Source organism: Stegastes partitus, unplaced genomic scaffold, assembly GCF_000690725.1.
Source record: "Stegastes partitus isolate 25-593 unplaced genomic scaffold, Stegastes_partitus-1.0.2 Scaffold35, whole genome shotgun sequence".
Taxonomy (NCBI): domain Eukaryota; kingdom Metazoa; phylum Chordata; class Actinopteri; family Pomacentridae; genus Stegastes; species Stegastes partitus.
Window position 1 is genome coordinate 1191241 of NW_007577766.1, and position 14815 is coordinate 1206055.

The 14815-nt window shown below is 39.3% G+C and overlaps 1 protein-coding gene across 2 annotated transcripts in view; it reads left to right on the forward strand.

The window, feature by feature from the left end:
* Positions 1–14815, forward strand: part of gria4a (glutamate receptor, ionotropic, AMPA 4a) — a 106270-nt gene that overhangs the window by 53820 nt on the left and 37635 nt on the right. For both annotated transcript variants that reach the window (XM_008301639.1, XM_008301647.1), the window contains exons 8-11: positions 2220–2387; positions 3185–3289; positions 4208–4318; positions 14088–14294. In XM_008301639.1, coding sequence (XP_008299861.1) covers positions 2220–2387; positions 3185–3289; positions 4208–4318; positions 14088–14294 — 591 coding nt within the window. The remainder of the gene's footprint in view (positions 1–2219; positions 2388–3184; positions 3290–4207; positions 4319–14087; positions 14295–14815) is intronic.

Below are 14815 nucleotides of genomic sequence, written 5' to 3' on the forward strand. Positions count from 1 at the left end.
CTAGACAAAGTCAAACACTGACTTGATGCTGTTGAGATTTCTTAGTTTGTACAAAAGTGTGTTGAGCAATCAATTAGCCTGACATTGGCATATCATACAAGTGAAAAATGTATGAATGAATAAAGAGATTTTGACTTTAGCTCCTTGTAACATTGCTTAATCTCATTCAAGTCAGTTCACTTGGTGTAAAGCTTGAATGCAGATACGTACATTCTAAATGCACTGTATTCATTTTTTATAAATGTGTGTGAAAAGCACATGCTTTCATTTACTTAATACATCATTTATAAATCACTTCCCTGCCCTGATATGGAATGTTACACTAAACTTGTGTTCATTTTTTATTTTTTTTATCCTACTTTAGAATCCACATTTGAAGAGATGGTGTTTTAAACTGTTACTGAAGTCATCAGTCCTGTACTTTATCTGCTTACTGTCTACACTTAGCATTTTTAATGTTTATTTTGTGATTGTTCTGTTGTGTTTATTTGTGGACGCGTCCTGCTGCCTTTCTTGGGCAGATCACCCTTGTGAAAGACGTTTCGATCTCAATGGGTCTTTTATCTGGTTAAATGAAGGTAAAATAAAATAAAAGAAGAGGAAATTGGTCTTGAGTTAGTGGGTTTTAGCTAAACTCAGAGATTTGATCTGATCTTGAAAACATTATCTACGATTTGGTGTTTTCACTTCTGTTTTCTATGTATCCCAAAGGTGTTTCTGTCCTGCCCCTGACAGAGACAGAAAATAGCTCAGTTGTGTTGTTTTCCCCTTGATTTGGATTCTATAGTCATCATCTGTCAGTCACACGCCTAAAGGCTTCTTTAGTTTCAAAGGGTAGAGATGAAAGGAGGATGACATGGTTGTGCAGCCTTCCAAAACACACCTTGTCGTATACAAATCAAGGGATGTCAGCACGAGAGAAACGACCTGCAGAATCGCGGAGAGCGTCGGCAGAGTATCTCAGCCGTCTTCCCCGTGTCCTCGCATTTTCATTTCTCCACTTGTTTCCGCCGTTATGTGAAGGCAGCCCGCTGTGAGTTTGACTGCCTCAGTCTGTGTGGCACTGAGCGTCTGTGTGTGTTCTGGGTGCTGCTGCTGCTGCAGCTGCTGAGTGGGGTATTGTTCCCCGCAGCGCTCTGTCTTACCTATAATGAATTTGTCAAACAATCTGTCAAGATCACTGCCACTTTTAAGAGTTTCATTAGAGAGCAGATAGTCATAATGTGTCGCTTGTTCTTACTCACTATCTTGTTTCACTTGTCCCTTAAAACGCTGTTTTTTTTTCTTGTTGTAAGTTGTTTCTAAAGTGCTAAAGCATGTTGTAGAATATAACGCAATGAAACATTTATGGATCTCGCCAGCTTAAATTTCTCCATCTGAGGGAACTCCCTTGATAAACAAGCTCACTGTATGATTTAAACACATTTGAATGTCACTTTAATGGCTTTCAGATCCTGTCCAGTGACTGTATTTGACAACAATAAGGCTGTCTGAAGCTGGCACATTTACAGTGATGTTACATTTACAGTGGTGCTGATTGATGCTCACTGGTGTTAACTATGGAAGTCAAATAAAAGTGAGAGCAGTGAGATAGATTGTAGCACTGGTCAGCACGTTGCATACTGAACATGTTTACTTATATAGAGTTAAGCTAAGCCCTGATGCAGCAATGCAGTTCTTGAGATTGATTTGATTCTCATTTCAAGATTGAATGCCATAATCTCACAGTGTATCTCTGCATTGTTTGCTTGGGCTGCTTTGGCTCAGAAGATGTCCGTGGTGATTTTACTGCTCGATTTTTGGGGGTTTCCAGCACTGAAATAAGTGGATTGGAATGCTTATGATGAAACATCTCTTTAAAATTAACAGTCTCTCAATGAAACCTAAACACAGAATTCAGTGCACATGATTGTAAATGTTTATCACGCTCAGGCTGCTTGAATTCACAGGTAACTGCTCATAACAGCAAATGATGCTCATCATAGCAAATCAGACCTGGAGTTTTTGAGGAATTGGAAATTAATAAATACTGAGAATGTTTTGCACATTTATTATCACTTTTCAGTGTCTTTTGACATATTTAAAGGATGGGAATTAGAATTTCTGCAGTATCTGTGAGTGAAACTGAAATTGTATGGCAGAGTCATTTTCTCTCATATCATGTACTTATGTGGAAATAACACTTGTTTGTCTACTTTTTTTTTTTTCTTATTCTATAGTATACCTCATCTCTAACTTACGATGGTGTCCTTGTGATGGCTGAGGCCTTCCGCACCCTTCGCCGTCAAAAAATCGATATCAGTCGCCGCGGCAATGCTGGCGACTGCCTGGCCAATCCAGCTGCTCCCTGGAACCAAGGAATAGATATGGAGCGTGCGCTCAAACAGGTTGGCATCAGTCTGATGTTCAAGTTTAGCGTGAACAGATTGCCAAAGGCTTAGACAGATGTGCAAAAACACACAAACACATTAACAAATGCAATCACCAACACAGCTGGCATGACAAAGGACAAAATGTTCCAGAAATCTGAGCTCATGTTAATGTTTTTCTTAAATTCTTGTTGGGACTTTATTGGAATCTGCGCACACTCATCACTCAGACTTTTACTGCTGCACTTGCATTGACTTTGAGCACAATAAGTGCTATATATCTCTAAAACGTCTAACCTTAACCAAGCCATTCTTCTAACTCCAACCCTGAAACCGATTCTCAGCTTGTTGAGGCAGATTTGTTTTTCTGTTTACTGAAAAATTGTTACCATTTTCTAAACTATCCATATTCAGTTTTTTTTTAAATAAATTTTGCCACATTTTGTTAAAATTGAATAATTATGGACGCTTACTAGCACTTAGTATTGTCAGTGGGAATGTCCACCCTTCCAACAGTGGATTCAAATTGAGTTAGTATGATGTCCCTGCATGTAATGGAGAATATTCTGTAACAAAATCCCTGAAATCAGCCTGACTGTTTACTGGGCACTGCATTACTGCAAATACAAAGTCTTTTCTCTGCTGCTACTTCCTGTTAAAAAGCATTGAACTGTTTGAAAATACAAATATGTATATACTGCTTGTTTGGCTGCATTGTAAACAGTTACACCGCTCTCCAGTTATATTTCTGACTGTTCAGTGAGTGTAATCTTAACTTTTTATTTTTTCTCTTGTCATTGTTGAAATAAATCCAGGTGCGAATTCAGGGCCTGACCGGGAATATTCAGTTTGATCACTACGGTCGGAGAGTCAATTACACCATGGATGTGTTTGAACTAAAGAGCAACGGACCACGCAAGGTAGGCTCTCCTCGCGGCCTAGAAACAAACAAAAACTCTTGACATTTGTGAAACACTTAAAACCACAGACAAATTATGGCTTTTTTGTCATATTTTAGGCTGTGTTGCTGAAAATAATGTCAAAAGACATTGTTTCAGCAAATGTGATGCTTCAGCAGGAACTTTATTTTTAATAGCAATTGAAAGAATACATGCTTACTGTTATTGTTAAAGGATAATTCTTGTACTATTCAATGTGTGCTACTTTTTATTTTATTTTTTTTTATCCCTCATCCCTAAAAAAAAGAACTAATTTACTTCGTAATTGTTTCCATTATTCATTATTAACAACTGTCTGTCTGCAGTTTTAAATAACTTTATGTAACTACAGCAAACCAACCATCGCAGCTTAATCGCTTTGGGAGTACATCAAATCCTGCAAGTGACGGAAATAAGAAGTTGGAACATAATCCGTCATCTTAATCAAAAAAAAGTAGCAGGATAAGATTCACTCTTATAATTTCTTTCCTGTTAAAATAATTTTTTTTTTAAAAAAGCATACATGAAGCATTTCTAATAAAGAAATAACACCATGTTCCACCATCAAAACTGTTCCTTCAACAGCACTGTGTGTTTATTGAAGGTTCTTGGCTCCCACTCAATATCCTCTACAGTTCCAATGGGAAATTTGCTGGAGTTCGCTCATTCTGTTGACTTATTTTTCACTTTCTGTTGTTTCTCTCATCTCATTTACTCCATTGCTTGTAATGTTTCTTTTTTATCTCCTCCACTTTGATTTTATGGCACGTACCTTGAATTCCATTTTTTGCATAAACTGTGCAAGGCTAGGATTGATTGAAAATTTACTAAATGATATTTTCCTCTTATCACTCTCATTCACATTCACTCTCTCCCCCTTTCTCCCTGTGTTTACCTCAGATTGGGTACTGGAACGACATAGACAAACTCGTGTTGGTCCAGAATGAAAATGCTCTGTCCAATGACAGCTCACCGATGGAGAATCGGACAGTTGTCGTGACAACCATCATGGTAATGTACCCTCCAACTGCTTTCATTTCTCCGTAGCTTGGGTTCTGTTTAAGTTTCAGATGAAGCTGTCCTTCAGCAGTGACAATCAGTCTTTTCATATTCACAAACTAATTTCAACAAAATCTTTCTTTCGCCCGACTCCTCGTTGTAGAGGCTTGAAGTTAATGCAGACGGAAATTGATGGAAATGCAAATGACAGATGTCAGAACACCTGATTAATACCTCTTGTAACAAGTTTTCTTTTATTTTCTCCAGCAAGATCAAGTGAGTGTGTAGTACAGGAAGAACTAGGGAAAAGGCAAACCTTGGTTTTCAAAGAAGATTAGTTTCCACAAAAAAAAACTAGTGTGAAATTTGTAGTCACTGTGGTGAAACACTGGCTACAGCATTAATGTGGCCAGACAAGACAAAGTGCAGCAATGTGTTACAGACGCTACTGAAGTAAAATGCCTCCTAACCGGTGGTTTAGAATCCATACAAGGGGTTGCAAGACACATCTAAGGGGTCACAACGTGATTAAACCTTGTGGAAGTGGAAACATTTCAGGAGCAGAGAAACTGTTCTTCAGCAGCCATATTGTTAATGTAGTTTAGAGCACATTTGTTCACATACTGTGCACATCTGCTGCCGGAGAGCCAGAAAGCATGCTGTGAATATTGTAGGTAGCAGTACAGAACAGGAGAAAACTGCACTTTAGCAAGGTATTATCATGTGTTTTTTTCAGGTTTTCCACTCTTTTGTTGATTATTATTCTTTATTGAAATAGAGCAGAAAGGAAAACGTCTACTCTTCACAATTATAATCAGTAAACACGTGCAAACAGCTTTCGTAAGTTAAAAAAGTGTGCAGTTGTTACAGAAGTGATTCAAGTTTCAGTGGAACTGGAAGCTGAAGTTTACCTCTCAGTGCAAGAGGATGAAGTGCACCAAAGCAGTCGAGTGGCAGAACTTAGTTAACGTCGAGAGAAAAAAAAAAAACAGGTTGGAGATAGATGAGCTGTACAACTTGGAGAGCTTCACAGCACAGCCAGGAGGGAGTGGCACTTGTCCAGCTGGAAGATTACACTAATGTCTCATTAGTAGGCAAATCTAAAACTGACCTCAGATCACCATTTAGAAGTGACCTCAGTCCAGTCTCTTCTAATGGGTTTCGCATAGACACTGCACAGCAACCCAGTTTAATTATTCCCCTTTCTTCCGCAAACAAGAATAAAGGAGGCATAATCGGTGGATTTGTGCACATCCTCTGCTTACATTTGATTTCACTTCACCCATCTGCAGCCTTTTTATGGTGGCCATCCCCTTCCTGTAAATGCAATCAGTCTAATTCAATTGGGCATGCAAAATGATGCAAGTGAAAGCAACTCAAAAGACTAATTTCAGCCCAGAGATAAAACAAGCCACAGATGCTTGAGCTTTGGTTAATTCACTGTTTTGTTTCAAGGCACATTGCTGCATCCAGCAAACTCATAAATGTGACCAAAATATCTGTAGTTGTGCTTACTGTAGCGCTCGTGCAAATACCTCTAAAATGGATAACTGTTCAAAGATTGGATAATACAGGGAAAGTCTGCAGTGCCTCCGGTGGCCAGGAGCAGTTACTACTGCGTTGCCAGTCGGGTCGGCAACGGAGAAAAAACAGCCACACATGCTGCTGTAACGGGTTCAGAAAAATGAATTCAGCTGGATTAAATGTCCCCTGTGACAGCTCTGCCTTCAGACATGCACACTTCAACTGGCAATGTATTAAACCCCAGTGCAGTGTGTGGTTTCGTGCCTGGAGTCAGGTCCAAGACAAGCAAATACATCAACGGTTTCAGATAAATAAAAGGGCAAGTCTGTGATAGAGTCCTATTTTGATGATGTGAATATTATGTTAATATAACATCACTGTTAGAATATATCGCACTGGTCGTTGTTCATGTGGCTGTGGACCTAGTGTTACGTTCATTTTATGTGGTTGCAAAAGAGATGAGCAGAACTGAGTTTGGCATTACCGTGCACATGTTTTAACTGTTTGTTCCCTCCGTAGTGCTCCCCTCACATGTCTGTCTGTCATCTGACTTTTTCCAACACTTTCTGTCTTTTCTCTCTTTCCATCTCTCTCACTCCCTGTCATTTTTTGTCTCTTTAACTCTATTCATCTCTTCAAATCTCCACTCCCTTTGTTTTTACCCCCATGCCTGCAACCCTCGCATATTTCTATGTGGATGGTGACCTCAGCAGGCCTTGACTAACGTTAGCTCAGCCACCTCCTCCTCTTTGCAGCCTCTGATGATGAGGAAGCCTCTGCAGCGACACTGACGCCGAGTCTGCAGACAGAGCAAGAGACTGAAACACAGACTCACCTGATTTGCAAACCTTTGGGAAAGAGAGAGAGACTGATAGAGCGAGTTTCTCTAAAGACTGTTTTGATTTTTTCTTTATGTATGTTTTGTTTGAAAAGCTGATATTATTCCTCTGTTTAGAAGTGCTTTGCCCTGCAGTTACTATGGCATAAAGAACAGTTGAAAAGGAGGTTCAGGGCCACTATACTTTGAGCCTGTGCGGCACTGGGTTGCCTCTCTTGCTGTGCTCCTGTCTTCCTCTCATGAGAAAAGCCACAGCTGGACGAGAGCTCTACGAGGGATTCTGTGGCCTCTGTCAAGGTCTGACATTTGGCCACACAAAATCACCAGACTGTGGAACAGCACTCTTAATTCAGATCCTTTCATTCCTTTCGAGGACACCGCAGTCACCCCACCATCCTCTGTGTTACACCACAGAGTACCAGCAGGAGAAACTCAGCCTCAGCTATAATCTGTTTTCTATAATTTTTACATTGTTCTTTTTTTTATTTTATTTTGTTTTTAAGAGAAAGTGTTGGAAGAGGCAGGACTGTTTGTCAGTCCTGCATCCCGGAGCTCTCATCTTTTGATACAGCTCTCCCTCCATCTTCATCTTTCTGCTCTGTCACTCTGTAAATCTACTCAGTCATGGCTACTCGGTCACCTTTCCTTTGAGAGGGTTTTTGAATCTCGACACCTAAATGGAAGGGTAAAGTAAAGAAGTTCTTTCAGTTTTGCGCAGTGCTGGTGGCGTTTGCCTATAACCCGTCTGACATCGAAATAACACCCTTATTCATGTCTTAACTTGCATTTGATGTTACATCCACGGTGATATTTTGATTGTCTTTGCACACTACAGATGTGAAAGTGCAATATGTTCAGAAACTCCCCTGAAAATTGCAGTTGTAACTCACCATACGCTGACATGCAATTGACGCTGGCAATGTCACCGCTGAAATGAAAAATGAAAAGTGACTGTGTACACCCATTTACATAGACACATAGCTGCTGCCATAGTGGGTCATTCACACATGCAGCCTCTTACATTTTCACTCAATAAGAAGTATACGCACATGTGCATTAACACAAACACAGCCTTTAAGGTTGCATTGATGGGGATTGATTGTTAAGCCTATTGCTATCGGCCTTTACTAATGTGCTCTTACTGTACCTTCAGTCCAAATATAGCCCGCTCCGGCCTCAATTCACTTCAGCACACAACACACCTCTAACAGTGTTGTATGTTCAGATTGGTTTAATATAATACAATATTAAATACATCTTATCAGTTCAGTTGGATTTTCAATTTACATTTTAAGGCTGGTTGAATTATCAAAAAGTGCTGTATTGCACGCAGTGCATTAAAAAAAATATATTGTTCAACTCTTTTCCAGTGTATTTCTAAATGAAAGGGCAATGCTCCTCTTCTTTAGGGCTCTTTAGGATGAGTAAGGAGATGTACACTGAGACTCAGCGCTGCAGATGGACAATTTACATCAGCCAGGGGACGTAATTTGTTAGTTTCTAAGCAAAACATACAAATTAGGATTATATAATACATTTTATTAAGAAGAACAAATACAGATTGTTTTTTTGAAAATGTTGTTCTTTCATATTGTGTATTCTGGTTTGCTGATTGACTGCTGAATGACTGGTTAACAAGTATGTTTTTGGCTAATTAGTTACCTGATAGTTTGACGAAGTAAGCGGCTGCCTGATGTATTCCTCTCTGTTGTGGTCACCTGGCCGACCCGCGAATTAGCTGTCGAACTTGTTGATTTGGTGACAGACCGACTGACACGATAACAAGCTGGTTAACGTAGTGCCCGGCAGCGTGCTGTGGTGACTGGTTGACTGCTCAAATGACCGACTGTCTGACTAACTGCTGGACTGTCCGGCTCCTTTGATGGCTAAATAGCTGGGAGATAATCATGCTGACTCACTGGCCAAAGATGTGCCTGGATAGATGATTATGTTCTGTAATTGCAGTAATTGCTTAATAAATGGATTGATTGACCAAGTGACTGACTGAAACAGCCTGTGACTAACTGACTGCCTCTACAGCCCTCTGAATGGATGACTCGCAGGCTTGCAGGCCCAGCTAACTTGTTAGGTGACAATCAGGCTTTTCTAAACGCTGAACTGATTGAGCGTTGGGTTGGCAAGTTGAATGAATAACCGGACAGTTAGGTGACTGTCCAGTTGGGTGCCTGTCTTCTCCGCTGCCTGGCTAACTGGCTTACATAGCAAGTCCTGTTTGCCTTTTTGGCTCCAGTGTGAAGTGTTTCATGTCTTATCAGCCCCAACCATTTGCTTCTACAAAGCTGTTCTCCCTCTTTCACCCACCCATTTTCCCTCTTTATGTCTGTCTTTTCAGCCCATCCCCTCTCTCACTTGCTCTCTCTTCTTCTTCTCCATTTTTCTTTTTGTCATATTCCCTCTTTCTCTTAATCTCTCCTTCACACTTTCTCTCTTTTTCACTTTCTATCTATCTTCCATTTTCCCTGTGGCTATCTCTGTTTGTATTCTGATCTGTTCTCTCATCTTTCCTCTGTAGTTTCATGCCGTCAATATGCCCCACATCCCTCTCTCTCCTCCTGTTTCTCTTTCCCATGCCCTCCCTTTTTTTTTCTCCTTTCAACCCACAGATTTTTGGTCCTGTTTCGTCCTCTCCTGTCACCTCTTCTCACCTCCCATTACTTGTCTTGCTCTGACTCGTGATGCCACATTAGGAAACACCCAAATATGATGCTTTCTTGCTTCCCTGTACCAGCATCTAGCACGTACACACAACCGCACTCACTCACAGCGTTGGCATTAGTACCTTCACACCAAGACAAAAGCGTCTGGAGCAAACTGATAAGAAACCTTAAGGAGATTTTAAAGTGAAACACTGCCACTGTTGCCAGAGTTCCCACTGATATGCATGTATCTTTATGTTCGCGTCTGTTCATGTATAGCTGCTTACATAATACTAAATTAACCCAACAAAGTAGCCTCCTCTGATTTCATACACTTGATCTGGTAACTGAGATGCTGTATTCTCCTTAACTCAAATTAAGTAAATGAATCCCCTTGAAATTCACGGTTTAAGACAAAAAACAAAATAGCTCTCATGTTTAGTTTTTCCAAGGGTCAGGCCCCTGTAGGACTTTCAATGTGGGAGCCGGTTAGCTAGTGTGAATATGTGGATGAGAAAATAATCAAAGACAATTCACCAGAAAGCATATTTTAGATTTCAGCACTTTATGTACAAATTACCCAGAGAATAACTGTGCTCATAACTTGACTTCCTGAGAGTTTCGATGAGGAGAGCGATGCCACTCTCTACTCCCTAACGCTGGTGAGAACATCAGATTTTAAGATCTGTTTACATGTGAAACAAGTTGCTTAACCCTATTCAGGACTTTTGGGGTTGTTTGGACCCCAGGCCATTTGGTTTAGGTGACAGATATGGTTTTTTTATTAAAAAGATTTTTTTTAAATATAAAAAGAGGGACATTTGTCATGCATTTGGAACCAAAAACACGTCAGCTTATCAGAAAATGTATTTAACATCGTATAAAGGTCTATAATGAATACCAACAAATGTTTTGCACATATTCTTTCTTGGGGTCCAATGGACCCCAAAAGACCTTCTACGTATGGCAACATGAAAGTCCTAAATAGGGTTAAGAAGTAAAACTATGGTATATCATACAACTGCAGATCCTAAAATCATTCACAACTTGAGCCACAAATATATGACATTAGATGTTTATAAGTTCTACTGTGATTTCACAATTTGGAAAACACTGTCCAATGAGTGCATGATATGAACAACACTTATAACATGTCAACCTGAAATCGGATGCATTGTGTGGAATCCAAATGTAAAATCTGAAGACTTGTAGTAGGTTAACTGCACAAAATGAAGATAAACTTTATTGATTCCCCACCAGGGAAATTCACGTCACGAATTAAATCCGAATCAGTCTTTTTTTTCCCAAACATTTTAGTGTCCTACATTGTCACTGAGATAAGTACATTTAGTAATTTAAGCTCCTAAATAAATTGGAACAAGTGCCTTCTTCAGTTTAAGCTATTACTCATGTCTGTGTTTACATGAGAAGTTATTACGAGGTATGTGGGGCTGCTGCAGGGATGAGTTACCTGGAGCCAGCAGCAGGTTAGCTGCCTCAAGGTAAAAAATAAAAATGTACCTAGCAGTCCTGAAGCTCACTAATTAACATGTTACATCTCATTAGTTGGAATGTTGTATTTCCCAGCTGGTCCACTGGTTGCCTGCAGCCTCATGGTGAGGACAAGACTCCAGGCATCATGCTAAGCTAAGCTAGCGGAGTCTTGGCTGCAGCTTCATAATTAACTTGAAGATATGAGAGCGGTATCACTCGTCTCATCTAGGTCTCAGCAGGAAAGCGAATAAGCATATTTCCCAAAACATTTTTTTTTAAACTGACTTTGATATCACTGAATAAGAATTGCTGAATTAACAGTGACTAAAATGACAGTATGCAGTGCTGATCCTTTCTCTCCATTAAATGAGTAGAACACAATCACTGTACAAAAGCTCAAAGTTAAATGTTTCCGAATGTTTGAATTTGTGTTTCATTATATTCAAAGGCGTCTGCCCAGTAGTAAATTGTTTTGAGGATTTTTCTTAAGAATGTAATTACGTCCATGCTTAATATAAACTGTACTAAATATTCCCATACGGCCGATGTTACATCTATTTATGTTGTTGAGGGTTTGTTTGTTTTTTTACCTCCATCTCTGTGCTCAAACTGTTATTTTTCCATTGAAGAATGTGCCAAACATTGCAGGCAGTTAAGTGTCATTCAGTGGAAGAAATGCACTACATAAAGTCTGCCAAAAAGCACATTTCAAGTGTGTTCGCTCACAAACTGCAATATCAAAACACACCAGATTTGGAACCATCATTGCAAAACAATATGAAAAAAAAAAAACCCAATTGAAAAAAATGCAGTCGTACAGCACAGGGTGCAGTGTGAGCAGCAAGACAATAATGAACAAACAAACAGTCGTTAGGCTCCAACTTTCAAATCCACTGGTGTTGACCTTTAAGACATGATTTTCAGTGCACATCCCTATTTTTTTTTGTTTTTTTTTTTTTGTCCCTGCTGCAGAGCAGTGTTTGTGGCTTTGTTAGAGGGGATTTACTTGAAACTGTTTTGCTGTTCATTAACATTATGATTCATGTTGAGTCAATGGAATGAGTGCCCCGGGAACCGCTAATGTCTCTGATAATGACATTTGAGGAGAAATGTTTTTGTGCGTTCTGACACTGAACACAAAAAGGGCAAATTTTTGTATTTGATGATAATAATGATGGCGGTGATAAAAATGTAATGTGAAAAGAAGAGCTGATTCTTCCTTTTTGTGGTTGGTTTTGGGGGTGGGAATTTTGTTTTAACAAATGTTATATTGATGACAGAATAATGGCTTGTAAGAAATATGAGAATGTAGTTTTTTTGTTTTTTTTTTGCTTGTTTGTTTATTTTAAAATGTGTATTTGTCTCTAAATCTGTGTATGTAATTTGAAAGTATTTTTCATTATTTTCTTTTATTTCCATTATTTGTTGCTGTTTGTTTATGTGAAAAGAAGTTGACGTGTGCTTCCTAAAGAAAGTGGTGATCTTAAAAACAGTTCGTTCTTCTTGAAAACAGTGCAAGTTAATGATGATGAAGTCAATCTATAGACTTAGATGCTTAAAATAACATGACACCATTTAGATGTTATCAAGCATATTGTTTCCCTGTTTTCACCATATTACTCCTCCAGAGGCTGATGTGAATGCCGCTATGCAGATATTTTGTCCTAAACCAAAATACTGAACAGATACTATATATAAAACAATGAATCACGTCCACACCTGTATACAAGTGAGACCATTGAATACCCTTATTGAAAAAAAAAAAAAAAAAATCCCTATTTTACTCTTAGTCATACACAACTACATAAGTAAATGGTTTAATTTCAACCTCCTTGTTTACTGAAGAGGAAAAGGATCAATACAGAAATCCAACTTCCCTTTGTAGGTTATGTTTGTATTGTTCATTTCTTACTGTGCTGATTTAATCCCTCTGTCTGCCTGCCTGCCTCTGGGCTAGACTTGTTTTCAATGTACTTTAATTTCCTGGATTGAAGAATCTTCCATCGATTCCTCCCAGATCTACGATAGAGTGATTTTATTTCTCATTTGACCGTTTTTTTTTGTTTGTTTTTTTTTAACATGTCAGTATAAATATCCTCCTTGATTAAACTGTGCTTGTTTTCTAGCGTGAGTCGATTTCCTGAATGAAGAATTCAATCCACAATATGTTATCGTGTTTTATTGTATTTTATTATCTTCATAAACTGTTCCGTAGCTTCAGAATGCTGGATATTATAAAAGCCTGTTTGATTAATTAGATGAGATTAGTCTTTGATTAAAAAGGATTTGATAACATTTTAATAGGCTTGGTTTCAGCTGGATTACAGGGTGAGCAGCCCCAGGCATAATACCATAACTCATTGCGCCTGATAGATGCGCTGTCATTCAAAAGTCTGTGTGTGTGTGTGTTTCTTTTCTCTGCAGATATCCTCGGTGCGGTAATGTTTTTGTGTGTGTGTCATTCCTAATACGCCCACCGTCTCACTAGACAACATTAAACTCTCTCTTTGCTTTCATCTTTGTTAAGTGCATGCACAGGAATCATTCCACCTCTTACGGCACATTATGAAAGCAGCAACCTTCCTTTCTTTTTCTCCATCATCTCAGTGTTTTTCTTCTCCCTTGAACGTTTCTCTGCTCTCAACATTAGCGTTGTAGTGAAGTCAGGTGAAGGTCCCAGCGGAGTCGTGGGGAGTCAGACGATAAAATAAGGCGCTCGAAGTCAGAAACACAGGATATAAAACATCTACCTGAGACATTGTGTTTTAAACAGCTGTAATGTTTTATTTTTTTTTCTCATTTCGTCGATCTGTTTCCATCATGTTTTGGTGGCTGCTGTGTTATCCCAAAAAGATTTTTGTATATTAAATGTTTTCCCTCTCAAACAGTTGCAAAAACATGCATCTACATAAAGAGGTAGATGTGTGATGATGGATCCTACACGTAAAGTAATTTCAGTCTCTAAAAATGATGTGCATATATTTTACCATGCTATGGTTGAGATCAAAATATGGCATTTGCAGATGCTCATTTCCACTTAAAGTAGAACTGAATCCAGTCGGCAGCATTGCATTGGTCTATTTTATAGCATCCTTCTGGGTATGTTTGAAAAAGTAATATAAGTTTCTTTTTAAGAAAACATTCTCTTTGCTTCTGTATGTGTTTTTCCTCTGGGACTTTGTTGACAACCAAACTGCTGGTTCCTCTTGATCGCTGCTGCCATGTTCCTCCAAACAGTTGTCTTTCTCCCCTTATGCTGGTTTTGTAGGAGGGTCCTTATGTGATGCTGAAGAAGAACTGGGAGCTTTATGAAGGTAACGACAAGTATGAGGGATACTGTGTGGACTTGGCCTCGGAGATCGCCAAACACATCGGGATCAAATACAAGATCTCCATCGTACCAGATGGGAAATATGGAGCCAGGGACCCAGAGACAAAGATATGGAATGGGATGGTCGGCGAGCTTGTGTATGGGGTAAGGATGGACAACAGTTGGTTGCAGTTACAGTGTTGGATTTGTTTCTTCCTTTTGTTTTGTTAAAGATTAGAGTCTTGAAATTAGATCACACACACATGATGATCTCTAGGAATCCACACCTCTCGCTATGCAAGTACACAAAGGCCATATACGATACACTGGCTACACATTCCACAATAGCTGAGAAATGCTCAAAATAAGCTTCATGCAGTCCATAAACTTGTCTCGAGCTGTCCTTCATTAGCGTCCTGCAGAGATGCTGTCAACAATTCTTCAACTTACTTTTTTTTGAGGATTTGCCAAGCCGACTAATTATGCCATGGACTCTCGTGTGCAGTCTGAGATTTCACATTGCTGCCAGAATGCAAACTTTATCGATACGCTGAAGACAATGTCAGTCGTCACTTTGAGGAAGACTGAAAGTGGAAACATTGCTGCAGAACAGTGACGGAATTAATTACGCTCCAGAATCCGTAGTGGAAGGTGACACAGCAGAACGGCTACACTGACTAATCACG